The sequence below is a fragment of the Muscardinus avellanarius genome (assembly GCF_963383645.1).
Source record: "Muscardinus avellanarius genome assembly, chromosome: 4".
NCBI lineage: Eukaryota > Metazoa > Chordata > Mammalia > Rodentia > Gliridae > Muscardinus > Muscardinus avellanarius.
This window is the reverse complement of record NC_137789.1, coordinates 24326250-24349890: the sequence shown is the minus strand read 5'-3', so window position 1 is coordinate 24349890 and position 23641 is coordinate 24326250. Positions and strand designations below refer to the sequence as shown.

Here is a 23641-nt window from a genome sequence, read left to right as displayed (position 1 = left end):
CATTTTCTGTTGATCATTCTTTACATGTTTATGATGAGCTTCACCATGCTGGAGTTTTAAATTTCCACATGCACCAACATTATTCTCTTTTATGGCTTCTAGGAGTATATGTCCTATTGGTAAAGGCTTCCTCTTTTCTTGGCTTGCCTCGAGTATTTCATAATTAGTTATGTTAAATAAAGATATCTCATATTTATTTATAAGTTATACTTGGGAGGCTGAAACAGAAGGATCACAGGTTCGAGGACAGCCTCAGCAATGTAGGGAGACTCTCAGCAATCTAGTGGAGACCTGTTTTAAAACAAACAAAATAAATTAAAAAGGGGTTGGGAGTAACTTGAAGGTAGAATGTTCCTGAGTTCAATCTACAGTAACACACACATACACATAGAGAAAATCATTTTTAGATGAAACACTCAATACTATTAAAACATTTGTAAATTATAATTCCCAAAAGAGAGTTCCAGTAGATCTGTTTACTTTGGCACTTTTGCCTGGAACAACATGTAAAAGCATAATTAGGCAAGAATAACAGAATGTTTTTTAAACAGCATTCTTTAGCCAGGCATGGTGGAACACGCTTATAATCCCAGTACTTGGGATGCTGAGATAGAAGGCTCACAAGTTCGAGGACAGCCTCAGCAACTAGTGAAACTCTCGTCAACCTAGTGAGATCCGGTTTCAAATGAAAATAAAATAGGGCTGGGGGTATAGCTCAGAGATAGAATGCCTCTGTATTCAATCTCCAGTACAAAAATAAATAAATAAATATTTTCTTTGCATATGAAGTTTCGTATATAAAACTTGAATTTCAATATTAGAGAAACGATGTTTGACAACTGGCTCCTTTCTTCTCCAAAGACTCTTTTCCATCACTTTCACCACAGTGGTTCTGCCCCATCCCCCTACTGTGACATGGCCATGTCCATCTCCTAAAGGGTCTTTACATTTTGTCCCCCTAAACTCCACCCCTCTAGGGAGCACCTGACGTGCTTTAGAAATGGGAACCATGTACTGGAACTTCCCTTTTCAAAAAATGTCCCACTTTATTCCTTTAGACACTGAAATAAAATAAAATAAAACAGAAAAACAAAAACGGCACTCTGCAGTGGAGTGCAGTGTTCTTCGTGATCTGCCCCTTGCCTATTTTTCTGACCTCATCCAATTCCATTCCTTCATCATGCCACAGGAGCCATTTTTGTCCTTTTCTTTCTGTTCAAGATAAACTCTCAGATGAGAGACTCCTTCCTTGCCCTCAGGCATCCTCACCATGTGTGCCCTTTAGCTTGACTCGAAGACATCACCCTACAGAGGGGCCTCCTCTTCCTCCTTATGTAAAGTAGCAACTGTATAGCAGGGTTACTATAGGGAGCAATCATGTACTGTGTACTTCTAAAAGCTAGAAAAAAAAGATTTTGAACATTTGTACTATAAAAAATAATAAGTTTGAAGCGATAGATATATTCAACTTGATCTAAAATTTATAAAATGTGTTCAAGTATTGAAACAGCATGCTACTCATATAATATGTAAAATATTTATGTACAAATTAAAATATATTTACTTAATTAAAGATAAAGAATCTTCCTCTTACTTCTCCCAGTCTCTGCCCATCACACTGCACAGTCTCTGTTACTATTGATTCAGCTACTGCTTGTTTCTGCTCATAGGATGTAAAAAGTTCTTACATCAGGAACTTGGCTTGACTCATAGAGTACAGTATCATTAGTGTAACACTGAAATTGAGTCAGGGGTTGCAAAGGAGGTAAACACCAGTCAAGTTATTAAAGGCCTCTTTAATCAACCGGCACCTTCGGGTGAGATCTGCCTACTGCGAGGGAAGGGACTGAGGACCCAACAGCAGAGCCACGCAGTCAGCAGAGTCACATGGCAGAGCTGAAGTGAGGGGATATTTACAGTGGGTCTTAGGGTGGAGCTAGCAGCATGGGAATGCTGATTCTCTCCTGACATCCAGAGTCTCCCATCTCGCGATGTCTGATGTCTCGTGACACCTGTAGTCTTGGGACATCTCTGCTTCGGGCTCCCGTGGTCCCATCTCCTGTCCTCGCTGTGGTGTCTAATGGAGGAAGGGAGGGACCTGACCTATCAGTTAGTACCTCGGGGAGTACAGACACAATGTAAGTGTGCAGCAGACATTTGTTGAATGAATGAATAAATGAGGCACTTGAAATACATAATAAGATTGAAGCCTCCCTCCCCTCTTCTAACGGGAATAATGATTTGAAGTGATTGGAGGAAGTAATGTGAAAGTCAAAAAACACATGTGGTCATATCACATAGAGTCCACGTTTGAAATAAAAAGGTAAACATAAAAACACTACCAGATCCATCTGGGAGAGGTAGAAGCAAAGAAGTTTAACTTCTACCACTAAACAAAAATAAAATAAAAGATATAAATTAAAACTTCTCCAAGCAAAAATAAAATAAAAGATACAAATTAAAGCCTCTATAAGATTATAAAATAATACCTCATTTTATAAATCCTACTTTAACTGATGAACTCTAAATTCTGGGCCATTTGCATAGAATTCCCTAATGTTTCCAAGTTTTTTTTCTCTCTGTTTCTCCCCCATTTTTCTTTTTGATGCTATTTGGCCTATTATTTCTATTCTTCAAAGCTTAGACCATATTTGAATGCATGAGCATCTATTGGGATTTATGCATTAGTAGCAAATTCACATTTCATTTTTCAATGCATCATAGCATTCACTTTTCATAACCTTCTTAAAATAATACTTCTTAGAAGTCACATCATTTTTCGGATCAAGAGCCTGTTTTGTATCTAGAGACACTTAATCATGCTGCTCTACTGAAGTGATGAAGAATATATTTTAACTTTGGATTTTAACTTCTTTAAGAATCATGGATTCTTTTGGGAGCCCTCTGAAGACAGAGCACTTGTTTTCCTTAATAACCTGAGGCTAACACATACTTGAGAACAACAGAGAACTGGATCCCTAATCAAACCAATGGTATGCACACATTGACTCTTGTTTAGCAGTCATGAGAAGGGATATTCTCCCTGTGTCTGTATATGAAAACAGCAAGTGCATACCCTGATTACCTTTAGAAACAAGTTTACTACCATGAGGAAGACTAACCTGAGGTTAAAGCATACTTGAGGACAATAGAGAAAATGATTCCTGAACAAATTGTAAAATGCACATATATACACATTATAGACAATTTCAGTGGATTATCTGAAGCCCAATTTTAAACTTGCTTAGTGATTGAGGAAAAATCTTAGCTCAAAGCACATCACCACACTGGTTAATCTCAGAGTCTAAACAAGGGAGCAGTACTCAATAGCAAAAATTGCCCAGGTTTTTTCCCTTTCTCTTGTAGCACTACACAGAGGTAGAAATCTCACCAAGGGATTCTAGGCTCTCTTCTAAGCTCTTTAAGGGTAACTTCTGTCTTCTAGTCATTTACCAGCTGTTTTTCATTTACCACCTGGTGTATTCTAGCCACAAGATTCATGAAAAATGTAAAGCAAAGCTTCATGTGACATAACCTAGAAGATTCCAGAATAATCATTAATCAATAATCAATAAACCTAGCTTGCTTACACTATTCTCTGCAAGAAAAAGAAACCTCCACCAGACTTCCATGTTGGTACTCTAGCTCTTCTGAGTGGATATTCATTTGTGACTCACATTACTACATGCTATGGTTGTTTAGTATAGGGATATATGCTACATTACAAAGTCAAAAGTCTACTAAATATCCAGGTGTCACTTGCCAAAACATTTTTATTCCAACAAAGAAGATTATTTGGATTTGTTTAAAATCCCAAATTCTGATATCATCACAGATATAAAAATCTTCCAAGATAATTTCACAACATACACTGATATTTTTAGAAATGCATGTACCCCTTGACCAGGTAATCCCCATATTAGAAATGTATTTTAAGGAGATTATAATATGTTGAGCAAAGATTAGCCATAAGAATATGAATCATAGCAATGGTTATAAAAGAAAGAATTCTCAACAGGAAATCAGTTAACTATGCTACGAAATTTCTTTATTAAATATAAAGTTCTCCACATACTAAAAATCATGATATAGAAGATTTAATGTATCTATAAAGTATTGACTCTGCAGACCTAGGAATAGTATTCTGAAGCTGCATCTTTGGCAGGATTTTGTTGCGACCTTTCATCTTAGTTATCTCCTCTTCCTTTTTCTCTCACTGAGTGGCAGCCACATGATTTAGGAGGAATTTATTCTCAGCTCTAGGAGTTGGCATGGTTGGGTTTAGCCAATTGTCTGAATGCAAAAAAAGCATCATTCAAACAGCTTATCAATTCAAAGTGGTCGTTCTCATTTGTTCAAATCAGTGCACACCTCCAGATTCTTACTTTGCAGTTGTGAGAGGGAATATTGTATTCTCACTCTCTGTCTCTCCGTGTATATGAAAAATCAAGTGCAGAGTCTGATTACCTTTAGGAACCATCTCACTACCATGAAGAAAACTAACCTGAGGTTAAAACATACTTGAGAACATAGAGAAATAAATCTCTTGTCAAAGAAACTAGTGCCTGAAGCCTGGACTCCTCTGTTTTCAGATAGAGAACTGATATTTATCATTTATTAATTATTCCAACAACAACTGTGTTTTCTGTACTTGCAACTGAAAGAATAGATACTTAGACCTCAATTATGTTAAAATGTATATTTGTCTATTATGAAGCTATACAATAAAATATCAATAATAGATGTCTCTTAGAGGTATGATTACTCTCTCTTTGTGCTTTTCTGTAATTCTAGATTTTCTATAAGGAATCTATCTCTCTCTATGTATATACTTTTTCAGAAAAAACACAATGTAGTGATAATTAGAGTTATCACAATAAACAGCGAAGCAAAAAAACCATCACACTTTTCATTTCCAATGGCGATTCGCCAAATGAAATAACTTCTCGAGTGGAAGCTAATTTATTGCTCGTTTTCAAAATCTTTCAAAGTCAGAGTATGAGGTTCTTCATTCCCAGAGTTTCATTAATGCTTTCAAATGAGTTTATTTAAATTTTAAAATCTCATTAGTCTACGATCCTTAGACATCGACATTTGCATCAGTAAAAATTGGTTTTAGGTGTACTGATATTGAGATAGGGAGGCAGTGTGTGGTATGGTAGAAAGACTGTGGGTTTGGAATCTCCTGCTTTGTCATTTCCTGGCTATTTGGCCTCAGGCAATCACTTAACCTCTCTAAACCTCAGTTACCTCAGCCAAGAAACCATGTGGTTGGACTTATGCTACCTACAGTCTTTTCATCTATGGAACTAGATGACTATGACTGACTCTAAATTGCACTTAATGCTTGAGCAGCGCTGGTATTCACTGCCTGCTTTGAGAAGCATAAGTCGGTCTCCCTCTTGTTATAATAATGAATTTTTTATTCTCCCTCTTGTTATAATTGGTAGAGATTATCTACAAAGGGATAGTGGTAAAGTTTCTGAAGGTCCAGTGGATTTGATGGAGAAAAAGTGCGATGACTAGTAACAAAGCTGATGTGTATTTGAGTTATAGTCTGGGTCACATATCATCTAGTGTCACTTGATTATTGTTTTTATTATTATCATTATTATTATAGTGCAGTTTCCCAAGTATTTTCTTTTCTTGACTTTTTTCTTTATTATTATTATTATTATTATTAATTATTATTATTATTATCATCATCATCATTATTATTTTGTGGTACTGGGGTTCCTGGAAATCCTTCTACCTCTGGGCTACACTCCCAAACCTATTTTTCATATATTTTTATTTGGAAACAGGGTCTCTTAAGCCAGCGGCACCTGGCTTCAAACCTGCTGGATCCTTCTGTCTTCACCTCCCAAGCACAGGGATTACAAGCGTGCCCCATCATGCCCAGCTTCCCAAGTATTTTCTAAGTGAAATAAATGAGAAAGACTTGCACTACAGTAAATCTACTACTTTTCCTTATCTTTTGATACTTCTTAATCTTTAGATGGTGTTGATTGGATCAGAGCTTGACTAAATAAAGTAAAATTCGTAGTTGTGAATTCAGAAGGAAGGTTTTATTTTTGCAGTACTGGGGATAGAACCTAGGGGTATTCTACCTCCGAGTTACAGCCCCAGCCCTATTTTTTATTCTTTGTTTTAAACAGGGTCTCACTGAGTTGCAAAGGGCCTCACTAAGTAGCAGAAGCTGTCCGCCAACCAAGATCCTCCAGTCTCAGCCTCTCAAATGCTAAGATTACAAGTGTGTGGCACCAGGCCCGGCTTAGAAGGAAGTTTCTTGCACATTCTTTACACTTGCTATCTCTTGTAGGGAGAGCTGTGAGCTGAAACTTTCTATCTAGTTAGTAAGGGGCTTAAGAGTGCTTCTGAGATTGGGGAAGGCTGTCAGTGGGGGTGTGTTGTTTTGCAATCATGTCCATATTTCTTCTGTCAAACTCATCCACAGTGCCGAACTCCAACAGAAACCTGTGAGAAAAGGGCCACATCGAGGAGAGGGGCTGGTGGAGCTGGGGTCAGGCAGCATCTACCACTGCCACCACAACTCCAAGGCCGCCTCCACCAGGGCGCAGGAGCAGGTGCAAGCCACGTGGAAACTCTGCGCTGCTTCGGCGATATGCTTCGTTTTCATGATCGCGGAAGTCGTGGGTGAGTACAGGCCAGGACACTTCTCCTACTAAACAAGCAAGCAAACGAAACCCTGCATCATTATGGGTTACCTGAGTTCTTCTCTCAAAGGAAGATTTAATATTTCCTGCAAGAATGAAGTAACAGTATGCCCATTATAGATAAGTTGGAAAAAAGAAGAAAATAAAACAAAATTCATTCCTATCCCACCTTCGCTATGCTAACATGAGGGAATATTTCCGCAATATATTTTCTATGCATCGCTACAGTTTTTTTCTTTTACATAATCAGGAGCGTACTGAATGATTTTGACTAGGCTTTCAAATATTATTCAAAAACATTTTTTATGCCTGAACAATATTCTATAATATGTTCGCCATAATTTACATAACCATTTCTCAATTGTTAGAAATTTAAGGAGTTTTTTTCTGCTTATGGGAAATCCTGCAGCAAAAAATATCTTGAATAAAACGCTACCTGTTCTTCTGGCTAATCCTTTCAAAGAGATTTCTAAAAGTAGAAAAAATTGGTTGAAGGACACGACTATTTTTCTTACTTCTTGAATCACATCGCAAGACTGCTATCCAGAAATCTTGAAATGATTCATTTGTCTGCCCACTCTCCATGAGAACGATTCTACCTGCAAATCTTTATTAGACTTTAATCTTCTAACAATCTTTGTTAATGGACAAGTGAATGCTTTATTCTTATATTCATTGTTATTGTTAGAATAGCCTTTTGCATGCTAGTTAGTGATATATATTTTTCTATGTTATGTGTCCTTTCCTTGCTTTTTAGTGTCTGTTGCTCATTGTTTCTTGGAGAATTTTGTAACTCTCTAATAAGCTCAGGGACATCTAGATGGGTAGAGTTTTAAACCTTTCTTGTATTTGTTGTAAGCACTTTTCTCGTTTGTTGACGGTCAACTTTCCATGACTGTGGCAAAATCCCTGAGAAAATCAACCTGAAAGAGGAAAGAGGTTTTCATATATGGTCACTTGGCTCCATAGTGTCTGGGCTGGTGTTGATGCAGGACACCATGGCTGGGAGCATGTGTTGAAGTGGCGATATTTACCTCACAGCAGCTGAGAAGCAGAGAGAGACCAGAGAAAGGGACCAGGACCAAAATATACCTTTCAAGGGCACATCCTTAGTGATCTTCCTCTGAATGCACTCACTTTCTGAAGTTTACACCACCATCTCCTGATTAGCAATTATCAATCCATAATGGATTCATACTTTATTGATGAGATTAGAAACTTCATTATGCAATCACTTCTCAACTTCTGAGCACCAGAAGTTGTATTGGGGGCCAAGCCTTCAACACAAGAGCTCCTGGGTGACAGTCCGGGTCCAAACTGTGACAGTTGTGTACTTTTTAATTTTTGTTTTGACTTCTAGAAGTTTTACATTTTATATAAGTAGTATATAAAACTTTTTAAATTTAGATTATTGCTTTTACTAATTTCTTAGTACTCCTTCATCCAATAAGAAAATAAATCCATTTTGGTGTAGGCAAATTTTTCTCATTTAATTTTTAAATCAACATGAAATCAGATATATTGTATGCTCTAAGGATTAAAAAGTATTTTTCTAAATAGTCAACAAAGTTTTGACATAATTTATGACATTATTAACTATTTTCTGCATTGATATTTGATATTTTTTATAACTTATCAAACTTTTATAAATAGTAAAGTCTGTTTCTGAGGTAATTCATTGATCTGGGTTCCTACTCTTTGTCAGTAAAATAATTGATGTAGGTTTTGTGCTATTATATCTGTTGTCTCATTCTTTACTTTAGAGGAAAAAAGAGTAAAAACTATTCATTCCTTCTTGTTATCCTAATTAACTATGAGAATCATTTTGTTCAGTTTTCTCCTGAAGCTAATAGTGATTTTATTGGTTTATAAGTTAATTTGAAAACACAAATCTTTATTAATAATTAAAATTTAACTGTGGTTTTCTTGTTTATTATAGGTTTTCCAAGTTTTTGAATCATAACTATGCATACTAAATTAGAAAACTCAATTTTAATAATTCTCTTTTATTAAGAAAATTATTAAGAAACAAAATAATTTATAAAAAGCTATAATTACTGCTTTCTTTTTAGATAACTCCCTTGGTATGTAGGTTTAGAGGTATTTTTGCAGATAAGCTTTTTGAAAACATTTTAGCTTCTTCCTCATTCACTGATATGGTTGTCTTACTCAGCTTATTGTTGTTGTTGCTGTGACCAAAATAACTGACAAGCACCACTTATAAGAAGAAAGGGTTATTTGGGCTCATGATTTCAGAGGTCAGTCCAAGATCAGCCTGCTCCAAAGCAATGTTTCAGGGCCCAGCAGAGAAGGAAAAGCCACTCTCATCTGATGATGACGAGGAAGCAAAGAGAAAGAGGAGGGCACACTAATTAGCACCACACAATTTCTGGATCCAAGGTAGATCCACTGAACAAACAGACTTAATAGCTTGAGAGGGTTGCAAAAATTTTTGGCTTTAGGCAGTTACAATCTACAAAATTCTCTTTGGAGATCCAGAAAGTCATAAGCTCAAAAAACATGCAAACCTAACTTTAAAAAAACCTACCCAAATGTTGGAAAGGTGATGTTCACGGAATGCATATCTTTCCAGATAAACTACTGGTACCAACCTCTTCATTGCAAACATAGCCCAGAAAGATGCATTAACTGATGATGTATTTCCTTCCCTTTTTTCTATGATTTTCCTTGAATCTAGACGAAAGTTGAAAATGGATGACATTTCCCCAATTGATATGTAATCAATAGTCTGAAATTAAATGGTCTCCAGCTCACAACATTCACTTTTTGCCTTTTAAAAATTGCCTTTGTAAAAGTTAATTATTAGTTCATTTAAAAGGATAAGTACTTATATACTTATCATTGCAACATGATATTTTCAAAGATGTATGTGGAAGGGCTAATTTGAGCTAGTTAACATACGCATAGGCTCACTGTTTTTTAAATGGCAGCAATCTATTCTACTATATTGCTAAAACATTTTATTTTATTTTATTTGGAGATTATATATATATATATACCAAGGAATGGGATAGCTGGATCATAGGATAGTTCTAATTTTTATTTTTATTTTTCTGAGGGACCATTATTTTCCATAATGGCTGTGCTGATTTGCATTCCCATGTGTAAGGGTTCCCTTTTTTCCACATCATTGCCAGCATTTGTTATCTTTTGTCTATTTGATAATAGCCACACTAACATGTGAAGTAATATCTCACTGTCATTTGTACATAGTTATGTTAAAGATAATTTCTCAAACTTATTGTTAATTGGTATGACTTTTCTTTTTTTTCTTTGTGGGTCTGGGGATGGAACCCAGGAGCATTTGACCTCCGAGCTATACCCCCTGCCCTAGTTTTTTTATTCTTTAATTTGAAACTGGGTCTCACTAAGTTGCGGAGGGCCTCACTAAGTAGTGGAGGCTGTTTGCAAACCGCGATCCTCTGGTCTCAGCCTCCAGAATGCTGGGATTACAAGCATGTGCCACCACGCCCGGCTCTTGTTATGACTTATTTTGAGAAATGTTTATGCAGGTTTTTCTGGGGGATTGTCTTCTCACTATTGAGTTGAGTTCTTTATATATTTTGAATATTGGCCGCTTATTAGATGTATGATTTACAAATATTTTCTTTTGTTCTATAACTTGCCTTTTTATTTTGTTAACTGTTTTTCTTTGTCATTCAGAAGCCTTAAGTTTTATGTAATTCCATTTGTCTATTTTTGTTTTTTGATTTCTGTGCTTTTAGAGTCATATCAAAAAAAATTATCGCCCAGATCAATGTCATAAAACTTTTCTTCTAGTAGCTTCATAAATTTGGATCTTATATTTAAGTCTTTAAAACATTTTCAGTTTCTATGGTACATTTTCTAATTTCATTCTTCTGCATATGAATATTTAATTTTTCCAGTATTGAAAAGATTCACCTTTCTTTATTCTGTGTTACTGGTTTTTCTCAGAAATCAATTGACAGAAAAATCTTGGATTTTTTTTTCTGAACTCTATTTTGTTTCAATAGTCTATTTGTCTTTTTTGATGCCAGAACCATACTGTTTTGAGTGCTATAGCTTTGTAGAATACTTTGAAGTCAGATAATGTGATACCTCCAGCTTTGTTCTTTTCTTCAATATTACTTTGGCTATTTGGGGTCTTTTGTGGTATTATACAAATTTAAGAATTGGTTTTTCTCTTTATGTGAAGGATATAATTTGGATTTTGTTACAAATTTTATTGAGTCTGTGGAATGTTTCGGGTAGTATGAAGATTTTTTACAACATTAATTCTTTTAACCCATGAACTTTTGTCTTCTTTAATTTCATATTTTGAAAAATATTTCGACCTGCAGGTATTTTACTCCCTTGGTTATATTTTTTTAAATACTTCATTTTATTTTGCAGCTATTGTAAGTAGAACTGTTTTCTTAATTTCCTTTATAAACAGCTTATTTTGATTGCAAAGACATTACTTTATGTTAATTTCATAGCTGAAACTTTACTAATTTTCTTAATTAAATCTAATAGTATTTTGAAGGCGTGTTTAGGGTTTTCTCTACATAAGATCATGTCATTTACAAACAAGGACAATTTAACATCTTCCTTTTCAAGCAGGATGCCTTATAAATCTTCCTCTTGTCTCTTTGTTCTGGCTAGGACTTCCAGAACTATGTTGAAAAGAAGTGGCAAGAGTGGGTTTCTTTATTTTGATCCTGACCTTAGAGGAAGAGCTTTCAGCCATTCACGATCGAATATTATGTAGCCATGGGCTTGTCACTTATGCCTTTATTGTGCTGAGGTACATTCCTTCTATACCCAGTTTGTTTAGTGTTTGTTGTCCTATAAATTTAAAATGTTTTATATTTTTATGGAGGAAATGGACAATTATTCATTTGGTGTCAGAAAACCAACCTCCTTTCCTTTTCATTCCTGTGAATTAGAGTCTGTAAACATTAATACGACTCTTGTTTAGAATTAGAATGCTGTCAGTAAAGGAATGGAATAGATGCTGGATGGTCATTGTTTGGATTGTGAACTGTATTAATATGAAGCTGATTTTCTAAAAACACTGTTCCCCTCATGTTACAACCATCTTAATAATCCTTAACCTGGCTCTCCTTCCCTTACTCAGTGGTTCCCAACCTTTCTTCATCATGACAAGCATAGGAAATTTTGTGAGCACTGGGCTAGACTGACAGGGGTGTTTGTAGCTCAAGGAGACTTGTTCATGTGCTGCCTCTGTGTTAGACCTCATCTGGCTGCCTCAGGGCAAAGAGATCAATATATTGGAAAGCTCTGGCAACTAGAAGAAAATGAAAATCATTCTTACTTTGTTTTTTCAGACATCCCACAATCTATCAAACTGACTATTAATATTTTTGTCTTACCACATGCCTACATGAGTACTCTGTTTCAGTCAAAAACACTTACTTGTTCTCTGCAAAATTATTGCACCATAGAGTCCCTGTAGCTTTTTTCCCTGTAGCTTTTGCTTGTGTATTTTTGTTGGCATGCAATAGCCTTCTCCTGCCTTGCACTCATCCAAACCCTGGCCATCATTCAAGACTCCAACCCACAATTCACATCTCCCACATCCATTCCTGACCCTGTCAGAGAAAGCAATATTCTCAGACCACTTTGGGGACTCTGGGAGGGCTTTCTGCAGGATATGAGATTTGATCAGGGCCTTGAAGGATGGGTAGAGCCTGAGAGGTTGACCAGATGGAAGACGAAAAAGGCCCTTCAGATGGAAGACCCTGAACAAGCAGAACACTATTTACTGCTGTGATGTGAGAGGTGATAACTATTATGTCTCATCTTGAGACCATTCTAGTGGATAGATCTGAAATAGGACATGAAATAATATTGTTAGAAATTTGAGTGTCATGTTTGAAGCTTTCTCATATGTCTATATATTGTATATATACACATACGTGTGTGTGTGTTATATACACACATGTGTATGTGTGTATATGTATGTGCGTGTACCAAATATATATATTTGTTTTGAACTCAGGAACATTCTACCTCCAAGTTACACCCCTAGCCCTATTTTACTTTTGAAACAGGGTATCACTAAATTGTGGAGGGCCTCGCTAAATTACTGAGGCTGACCATGAACCTGCGATCCTTCAGTCTCAGGCTCCCAAGTCCTGGAATTACAGGCATCCATCGGCCATCATGCCCAGCTCTGACACTCTTTACTCTGGTTGTGGTTCTTGTCTTCCTGCTCTGAATACTTCATGCCCGTAGGCAGGATTGAGAGCAAAATGCCAAGATAAGCTAATCAGAGTCTCTGCGTCTTTATATTGGGAAGCTGAACAAAAGCTCTCTGTCTTTTGCAAATACTCAGCTGAAATGACATAGGCCTGGAGTTTCCAGAGACCCACTTTTCTCATGGAAAGGGAGAAAGGATGTCTATCGTTGCCATAACTAATACCAACAACTGGCCACAGAAGATAGCCCAGACAATATTTTTTAAATTTTAGGATTAGGTTATATCGTATCCAATTCCACTGAGATTTGTTCTCATGTGAGTGAATAAATTATAATCGTCTTGTTGTTTTAAATAATTTGAGTTAGACACTTATGACAAAATTAAAAGAGCCTATCTAAGGCAATAGTCAGTGGAGGGTATAAGTAGAGTGATAGTTGGATGGTCAAGAAAGGCTGAAGCCCAGATGGTAATTCAGATTGTTCTATAGCCCTGGGAAAGTAATTGACATTTACAGCAGAGGAGAAGTAGGTCATTGAGTTTTGTTTAGAGAATAACTGCTACAGGGCACAGAGCAGAGAGGAGGAATACCAAGAAAGTAAGGATATAGACATAATGTGCTCATCCTAATGGGCCTTTGGACTTGTTGAGACTGCTTCTGATTGCTTGTGAAAAATTCCTCCTTGTAGAAAAGCCATAAAGAGGAGTTATGCTGCAGGTGTCAACTCATATCTCTACTTGAAAAGATGAACACATAGATACTGAGAACTCAGAAAAATAAGCTCAAGTATGTCATTGCCAGAAGAAATTGAGAGTGGCCAGAGAGAGGCATCTGAAGCAGGCCTATTCAGGGTGAACAAGGAGGAGGAAACAAGGTAGTGAGACCAGATGCTGAGCTAAGTATCTGAGAGTGAGAAACTCTTTTATTAAGAAAAAGAGAAAACTGGATGTTACAGTGACTACATGTTTTATTGATAAGGGTGCTTATTTGCTCTACAGCCAGGGTGTTTCAGTGGCTCAGGTCACAAATATTTTCTTTTTCTTTTTTTTTTTTTTTTTTTTTGGTGGCACAGGGATTGGAACCCAGGGACTTTCTACCTCCCAGCTATACTCCCAGACCTATTTTTTTTTATAGTTTATTTAGAAACAGGGTCTCACTAAGTTGCTGAGAGCCTCACTAAGTAGCTGAGGCTGGCTTCGAACCTGTGTGATCCTCCTTTCTCAGCCTCCCACAAATATTTTCTTAAGGTACTTGGTGTTAAATACTTAAGAAATGTCAAAACATGGCTATGAAATATAGTTATTAACTTTCTAAAGTACTTGTTAAATAGTAACTTGATGAGTTTGACACGGCATATTATACAGTCCAATATAATGATGCTATCCATAAGATAATTAAAATTGTTTTTAAAATGTGAATTAACATCATGCAGTAGTATAGCCCAGTAATGGGGCACAAGGCTAGTCTCATCAGATGAATATTTTTTTTTCTGATCTTGTGAGTATATATCTCTGTTCTCTATAGAGAATGTCTTGGATATTTAACACCAGCTGACTAAATTGGAGATGGTTTGTGAATATGAAACCTAGGTCTGGCCCTCTCCTGTTGTCACTTTACCCCCATGGGCCTCAAGTAATTGCAGCCTGTTTCTGGGACTAAACTAACTTACCCCCTGCCTCCTCTTCTCTCTCTCTCTCTCTCTCTCTCTCTCTCTCTCTCTCTCTCTCTCCCCCTCCCTCCCTCCCTCCCTCCCTTCCTTCCTCCTTCCCTCCCTCCTGCCTTCCCTCCCTCTCTTCCTCCCTCTCTCTTTCTCTCCCTTCCTTCCATCTTCCTCCCCTCCCTCCTCCCCTGCCTTGCTCTAAATGCAGTGTTCTGTATATCATGAAAAGCTTTTCAGAAATTATGACTGCTCCTGCCTTAGTTAATACCTTTGTCATGCTTGTCTGTGGCTGTTCCTGTTGCATTTTAACTTCAAACTCTTCATTCCTCCAAGTCATTCTCCATATTTCTGGCAAGGATCTCCCTCAAATACAAATCTGAACATGCACAACCATGGCTCAGCATTCACAGTAGATCCCCCCAGACCATGAGGGTAACATCCAACTTCTTCGGCTTGACATACAGTGCGCCACACTAGTATCCTTGATCTGTCTTTCCAGTCTCATTTGCCACTTGTCCTCCAACATTCTACACCTCTTGGTTTACACATGGGTGACACATTCTTTTAACTTGTTATTTTGTTCTTGTTTCTTTCTGAAACATCCCTTCCTTCTCCTTCTTATTTCTTTTGCTATGAAAAATCCCTCAGTGTTTTCTGATCTCCAAGCCCATTAACAGGTCTGCAGGGCAGTGAGTGCTGGACAGGAGGTCACTCAGTAGAATGACTGTGATTTCTTTATCTTTGTGTGCTCTGGCATCATGCACAATAAGGGCTCCATAAATACTGGCTAGAATCTTGAATAAATTGTCAATAATACCCATGCTTTAATGGAAAGGGCAAGTGAACTCATAAGCATCCTCTTGCAAACAATTTGCTCTATAGGATTCAGCAGTGGTTGCCCACAGTTTTCTGGATGGTTCTTATAAGTAGCTCTGATGGTTACAAAATGATTTTCAGGTCCCAGGCCTCCATATTAACATGCTTCTTCCAAAACAAGCCCTTTTCCTTTCTCCATTGCTTTCTGATTCAGCCGAGCCTGTTGAAGAATCCCTGTAAGTCTATCTCCTTGACTTAGACTACAATTTCAGTGCAGCACACAGAATCATCATCCTTCATTGCTGAGATTGCAGCCTGCTGCTTATCTGCATGTAGTCATTCTCCAGGCAAGAAATAATGCATTATTAACACAGCTTTATTATCAGGACCAAGTTTGGCAGATAGAGCAACATGAGCGGATAATTGGAAGGACAGCTGATTTGTTAGCAAAATGTTGCCTTTTGGCTAATGAATCATTCGGATTTTTGCACTGACAGCTCAGTAACAAGCTTGAAGACTACTTTGCTTCAGACCATTAAACTTTGACAAACCAGTTATTAACTACAGCTAGAGCCAACGGTCTGTGGGGATTATTGCAATTATGAGCCATCTATGTAATTTTTTTAAATCATTAAGCGAGACAAGGTGAGTCTGATGATGGAGGGGCTCTGACTGATGGTCTCTCACTTTGTAGTATATAAGGCAATAAACAGTGGAAGGGAGACTAATCCGTCAGCAAAAGCTCTTTGCTGGGAAGATCTAGTAAGAACAAGAAAGGTTATTGCTCTCAAACAGCAAACCCTGTTCAGGAAGGTGCTAGAGGTCTTTTCACAAAAGAAATAAAGAGACGAAGAAGGAGCATGCCAAGTGGAGAGAAAAACAAGGCAGGAATACTGTGGCTTGGGGTCTATTTCTCTACTTATTGGCTGCTGTTGTACTTGACCACTTATTGGGAGATGGATTTCCTTTCTCCTTTTTGCTCCTACTCCATATAAGTGGAGTTTTAAAGCCAGGTTGATAACATAAATTAGTAAAACCAATGGAAGTGATAGCCAGGCTGGGTAGCTCACACTTATAATTCCAGTATTTGTAAGGCTGAGATAGTAGGATCACAGGTTTGAGGCCAGTATCAACAACTTAATGAGGTTCTCAGCTACTTGGCAAGAGCCTATTTCAATACAAAAATAAAATAAGGCAGGGGTGTAGCTCAGAGGTAGAATACCCCTGAGTTCAATCCCCAGTACCATAAGAAGAAAAAAAAAAGGCCGGGCATAGTGGCGCACACTTGTAATACCCGCGCTTGGGAGGCGGAGACAGGAGGATCGCGCAGGTTCGAAGCCAGCTGTTCTGGCTTAAAAGACCCTGTTTCCAAATAAAAATATAAAATAGCTCTGGGAGTGTAGCCTGGAGGTAGACGGGTTTCCAGGAACCCCAGTAGCACGAAAGGAAGAAAGAAAGAAAGAAAGAAAGAAAGAAAGAAAGAAAGAAAGAAAGAAAGAAAGAAAGAAAGAAGAAAGAAAGACCATGGCAAAATTACAGATAAAATAATAATACATCTATGGACCAGATTTTAGCATCTGATTTACAGACAGAAGTCCAAGTCCTCATCCTGAATTATGAGACATTGGAATCTGGTCTACATCACTCTAGCCTTATCTTCTTATAGTGCTATAGTCAGTACCCTTTTCTGAATCCTCACACCTCTGTCCAAATGAGATAATTTTTATATGTGCCTCCTACTTCTTAATCTCTATACCTTTGCTCCTCCAAAAATGGTCTTACCTTTCAACTTCATTTTTATTTACTCAAATCCTTTAATTTGTCTAATTTTTAAGAATCCTTTTACTGGTACATTGTAATTATACATCAGAGTGATGCTCTAAGTGATACAAACATATGTGTGCATGGCACTTGGTGTGTCTTCCTCCGGATCCTATCCACTTTCTGGGATAAATTGTCACTGTCTCAGCTTCTTTATCAGTCAAGTTGGGATGAAGAGGTGAATTAAATCAACTTTGAGATCACTTTCTCTCCTGAGGCTGTAATTCTGTGGTGTTGCTTTCGGAGACCTTAACCCAATGCAATGTTTTGCCTCCCTCAGGTGGGCACCTGGCCGGAAGTCTTGCTGTCATCACAGACGCTGCTCATCTGTTAATTGACCTGACCAGTTTTCTGCTCAGTCTGTTTTCCTTGTGGTTGTCATCAAGGCCCCCCTCCAAGCAGCTGACATTTGGGTGGCACCGAGCAGGTACAGCTCTTCCACTGAACAATTACATTAGAGAAGTGATGGAGAGTTAAAATGAAAGGTCAAGAGCAAAGCCTTGTTCAAAAATCACTCAGGAGAGCATCTCGGGTGCATAGGGTGAAATACACGTGGGAATGCATGTTGTCCATATTGATTGTTAACCATCAGATTAATGGCTACCTACTTTCCTACAACAGGAATACTATATCATGTTAGCAGTGCCAGGATCTCAGGGTGTGACCACAGCCATGATGTAATTTATTTAATTATTCCGTGTCCTTGGAAGAGAGAATTATGGTCAAGCTTCTGCCGTGTGGCAAAATAAGGCTCAGAGGGCCTAAGCAAGTTGAGGAGATTGAAGAATTCACAGGGGAGATGGGGCTAGAACATGGACCTTCCTACTCTTAGATAGCATTTAACCATTCCTGTGGCTTGAATGTGGCCTCCAAAACACATGTTGAAATTTAATTGCGTGTAATGACAGTGATAAGAGGTGGGATCTTCCAAAAATGATGAGCTCATGAGTGTTCTGCTTCATTAAAGAGTAGTGCCTTAATTGCAGTTGTAGGTTCCTAATAAAAAGCAAGAGTTGGGCCCAACCGCTCTCTGTCTTGGGTGTTCTCACCTGTCCTTCCACCGATGCAGCAATGGGGGCCCTTGCCAGATGCCAGCACTCTGATCTTAGACTGCTTGGTCTCCAGATTGTGAGAAATCAATTCCCTCTCTTTATAAATTACCCAGTCTGGAGTATTCTGATACAGCACCAGAAAATATGCCAAGGCATCTGTTCAGAGGATGGATGGCTTGGCCAAGTGCTTTGTCCAATTAATCATGAACATTAACAACAAAGAGAGAGGAGGAAGAGGAAGGAACAACGTTTCACACTCTCCTCTTTACTGGGGGTTATTTCCTTCACTAACTGCTTACTTCTGTCTAAGAAGTAGCCCAGATTATGATAAAAGTTTAGTCTCTGGAAAATTTTATTTGAGTGCATGTTTTACACCCCCCACCCCACACATATATTGTAATTCTACTTCTCCTCTATTGACAGTGGAACTGATAGAGTTCCACGATTTCCCACAGATTGAGAATGTCAGTGTACAAGAGGTCAGGACAGAGGAGGATACCTACATGGCTGTAGTCACTGAAGGTGCAGATAGACACAGAACACAGCTCATCTAGTCCCACAATGGAGACCGCTAGTTTTCAAAATCAGAATGGTAGGAAGTTCTAATGTCACACCAAACAACATATCATTGAGATGTTTTGAGCTGCCTTTCCTTTAACATTCAGAGAGAAACGAAGCCTTAGGACGCAATAAAGGGAGTGTGTGACCATGTGATCTGAGGATGTTTTCCTCAGTCCCTAACAGTGCTACACTTGGAAGCCACAGAAATTTGGTTGGGTACTCATCATTTGTCTATATTAATTTGTAAATGTACTTTCCCCTATCTAATACCATTAATCAGAGCTCATTTGTAAATGTAGGATGGCTTGTAAACACAGAACTCCAAATGTAAATCATTGCTATACTTTGTCACCCTGACCATGGAAGTCTTGATCATTGATATTCCAGAAAACCAGGTCTCTTCCATAGAAGTCTCCGCTATGAGGGAAAATATTTTATAATAGAACACAGTAAGCCTATTAAGAACTATAAATGTGGTCATTGCAACTAAAGATGTTTAGTTGCAATGTTGCAAAAACAAGTATTTTTTATTTACTCAATTCCCATTTAAGTAGTCACATATAATTGATGGCTACCATGTTTGGCAACACCAATACAGATATATGGTTGAGCCCAGGGTACCCACCCACTAGCCTGTTCAACCTATTAACCTTGCTTACTTCACAGTTTTCTTAGAAATCATGGTAGCATCCTGGCCTTTGTTTAGATCTGACTCCTGACTCTTGAAATCATTTGGGCTGCACCCACCCAGCTCTTGTTTTACTGTACCTCAGTAATCATGGCTTTAGAGTGGTGCATTGTCCTGCATGTCCTAATTAGGATTTTCGTGGGTAGGATATACACTACTTGACATTTATGAGTTTAATCTCTGTTTTGGTCTAACTAAGGATTCTTGGGCATGTTCCTCACTCCTTGAGTGTTTGCTCTATTAGTTATCTAGAGCTGCCTTAACAAACTATTTCTACTGGATGGCTCACATACATATTTATTGCCTCACAGTTTTGAAAAAACAGAAGTTTAAGATCATCAGGAAGGTTGACACTTTTGGAGGCCTGTGGTGAGGACAGGTTCCATGCTTCTCTTATAGCTCCTGGTGGTTTGCTGGCAAGCTTTATTGATCCTTGGTTTGTAGGTCTCTGCTTTAATCTTTACATGATATTCACCCCGAGTACATGTCTGTGTTTAGATTTCTCACATCATACTCATGCTGTGTATGCTTATGGGATTAAGGTAATCCATTATGGCCTCACTTTAGCTAATTACATCTGCAAGGACCCTATTTCTAAATAAGGTCACACACAATATAAGGAACTGACATTAGAACTTCAACATATAAATTTCAGTGGTAGGGCACAATTTAACCTATATTATATGCTAATTTAAACATGTATGATAGTATTATACCTACTTTGCAGATATGGAAATGGGCTAAAATAGGTTAAGTTACTTGTATAAGTCACCTAGTAACTGGCAGCTCATATATGCCTGACATCGAACTCATGCCTTAAACATTTATGCCAGGATTTCCCATAGCATCCAAAATGTTCCACGAATGGGTAGTAGATGGTGTTATGGTGTTAAGTATCACATGGACAATAATTACACATTGTAATATGAATTAGAAAACAAATTAGCATGTCAAATTTATAATTCCATGGATAACTTTGTTTAGAAAGAAGCTAAGTATAAAAAGTGAATTTATTTGAAAAATATAAAAAACGACTCATAAGACCGGTGGCATATGAATATGGCCAAAAGAAATCATGAAGGTGGTTTGGAAATGACAAATGTCTGGAAAACAAAGCCACACGCTGGGTAACAATGCACTACATTGCCTTGTGTTTCTAGGCCCTTGTGGGTTTTTACAATCTGCTTACAAGGTTCAGCTAAAGGTCAGGGTGAGGTGTTAAGGAACGCCAAGTGAGCCAAGTGCTTTCCCCATGGGCAGATTGAGCATGACCTTGCTTTTAAATATTAATGTTAAGTGTCTCTGTTCTGGCACCTCTTTTCTTTGCAGTTGCTTCGCAAAGGCACTTGGGGTGTTGATAAGCCTCTGAGCTCACCTGTGTGTTTACGATGTGTTAGGTTTGGCAAATGAAAGTCGTTTCCATCCAGTGCCCTCTGAAGCTTTTTCTTTTAATGATCCCATTTCACCAGAGGTGCTGCTGGCAAGCTGTAAATGTTTTATGGTGAAGTTAAGAGTTTCTAAACACATTTTACTCGTCTTGTCTCATTATTTCATCTCCTAATAAGTTTCGATCATTTTAGCACCTGTGTAAATGAAAATCCCCATGGGAAACGGGGAGGGCAGGCAGCAATTAATATGCTCTAAAAATGCTGAAAATTACTTAGTAATGTGCAGCATGATGATCTCAGATGCTGGTGCTTTATGAATGCAACATTATCGTGCTTCATCTTGCTTCTAAAACCCACCCGCCGATTGGCTTCATGAATCACTGAGTGAACTAGTTTGAAGCCTTTTTTTTTGCATAAAAGAAACAGAGGTCTATGCCTGTCCTATGGGAAGTAGGTGATGTGCAGGTTTCTGATGGGTGGGTGTCTTTGTGCCTTTGAATCCCTAGAGATCCTTGGCGCCCTACTCTCCATCCTTTGCATCTGGGTGGTGACCGGCGTGCTGGTGTACCTGGCCTGTGAGCGCCTGCTGCACTCTGACTACCAGATCCAGGCGACTGTGATGATCATCGTCTCAGGCTGTGCGGTCGCAGCCAACATTGTGTAAGTCACCCCCATATTAATACTCATGTGACTTATCTTCAACTCTGCCTAGACAAAGATTTTTTTTTAAACTTCCCTCTTAAGAAGATGATAGACTGGATACAGTATTTGAATGGCTCTAAGAGTGAAAATAAAGCTCTAGGTTAAACTGAAGTGTTTTTTTATTAATTAATTTATTAACATTTTTACAGTACTGGGGATTCTACCTCTAAGCTACCCTCTCAGCCCTATTTTTTATTCTTTATTTTGAAACAGGGTCTCACTAAGTTGTGGAAGGCCTCACTAAATAGATCAGGCTGGCTATGAACCTGTGATCCTTCTGCCTCTGCCTCCCAAGTACTGGGATTACAAGCCTGCGCCACCACACCCAGCTGAACTAAAGTGTTTTTACATATTGGCTTCCATAATTTGCCAAATTTGTAAGATTCTAATATGCTAGAGACAGGATAGTATCTTTTTAATATATGTCATTGAGTTTAATGTTTATATCACCCCAACTTTACAAATAAGGAAGCAGCAGCTCAGCAAAGTTAAATACATTGCCAACTAGGTGCTGTAGATCCAGGATTTAAATCCAGAACCATAGATCCAGAATTGAGCTCTGAGTCATTCTGCTCTGTGATGCATGTTGGTGACTCCTTATGATATGTGGCTATATGCAGTCACATATATAGTTACATATATAAAATATAGTAAAGATATATATATATATATGTATATATATATTTCTTTCTATAATTATATATCCTAAGGAAGTAAAGAATGACAGGAATATATGTGAGTTTCTCCTGCTCAGTTTTTGTTGGGTAAATGATTACAAGTTCCCAGAAAGCTAAGTTGGAAGGAATCTTGCAGTTTATTTACTTTAGTTTCTTTTCTACTTTTGAATTCTCTTTTATGGAATTACTTTTGTATATTTTATCAGAGTAACAGAAAATTCATTTCCCTAAAAATTAGTCTATTTTATCATTGCATCATAGTGACTGCATGAAAAGTCTTTGTTAAGCAGTGTTAGCTAAATTTTCTTTAGTTTCTACTTGTAGGTCAATTCTCTTATCCAGGAAGTCTTGAATCAATCTTAAAGGAAGTGATGATTGAAAGATTCCTGCTGAAAAAGCATTCAACAAAATCCAATACCCATTTATGCTAAAAACACTGCAGAGAATCAGAATAGAAGGAACTTCCCTTAACATCATAAAGAAAATATACAATAGGTCCACAGCCAACATCATATTAAATGGGGGAAAACTGTGAGAATTTTCCCTACAAATAGCAACAAGACAAGGATGTTTATCATCACTACTTTTTAAAAATATAGTACGTGAGAGTCTAGCTAGAGCAATAAGACAAGAAAAGGAAATTAAAGGAGTAAAAATAGAAAAAAACTAAAACTATCCCTATTTGCAGATGACATGATACCCTACTTGGAAGACCCAACAAACTCAACCAAAAACCTTATAGAACTGATAAAAAAAATTCAGCAAAGTTTTTGGATAAAAAATCAATCTTAAAAAAGTAGAAACTTTCCTGTATGACAGCCATTAAGTCCACTGAAAAGGAAATCCAAAAAATACTTCAAGTCAGGATATCCCATAAAAAATAAAATGCTTAAGAATAAAGCTAACCATGGAGGTGAAAGATCTCTACAAAGAAAATTATAACACATTGAAAAAAATCAAATAAGACCTTAGTAGGTGGAAACATGTTCCATGTTCTTAGATAGGCAGAGTAACTATCATTAAAAAATCAAATAAGACCTTAGTAGGTGGAAACATGTTCCATGTTCTTAGATAGGCAGAGTAACTATCATTAAAATGGACATTTTTCCAAAAGTAATCTATAGTTTCAACACAATATCCATTAAATTACCAAGGCCATTCCTCACAGACATAGAAAAAGCAGTCCTTAAATTCATTTGGAGCAACAAAAATCCCATAATAGCCAAAGTAGTTTTTAGCAACAAAAACTATACAGAAGGTATCATCATAATACCTGATTTTAAACTATACTACAAATCCATAATAATAAAAACAGACTGAACAAACCAGACATATAGACCAATAAAGCAAAATAGAAGACTCAGAACAAAATCCACACACTTATGGCCAATTG

At 37.5% G+C, this 23641-nt stretch overlaps 1 protein-coding gene across 1 annotated transcript in view; it reads left to right on the top strand.

The window, feature by feature from the left end:
* The window catches only part of SLC30A8 (solute carrier family 30 member 8), a gene marked incomplete at both ends in the record, with an annotated part of 47660 nt that overhangs the window by 8274 nt on the left and 15745 nt on the right, over positions 1–23641 (top strand). The window contains 3 exons of the mRNA XM_080694466.1: positions 6458–6657; positions 17461–17607; positions 21376–21529. Of these exons, the coding sequence (XP_080550592.1) occupies positions 6458–6657; positions 17461–17607; positions 21376–21529 (501 nt within the window). The remainder of the gene's footprint in view (positions 1–6457; positions 6658–17460; positions 17608–21375; positions 21530–23641) is intronic.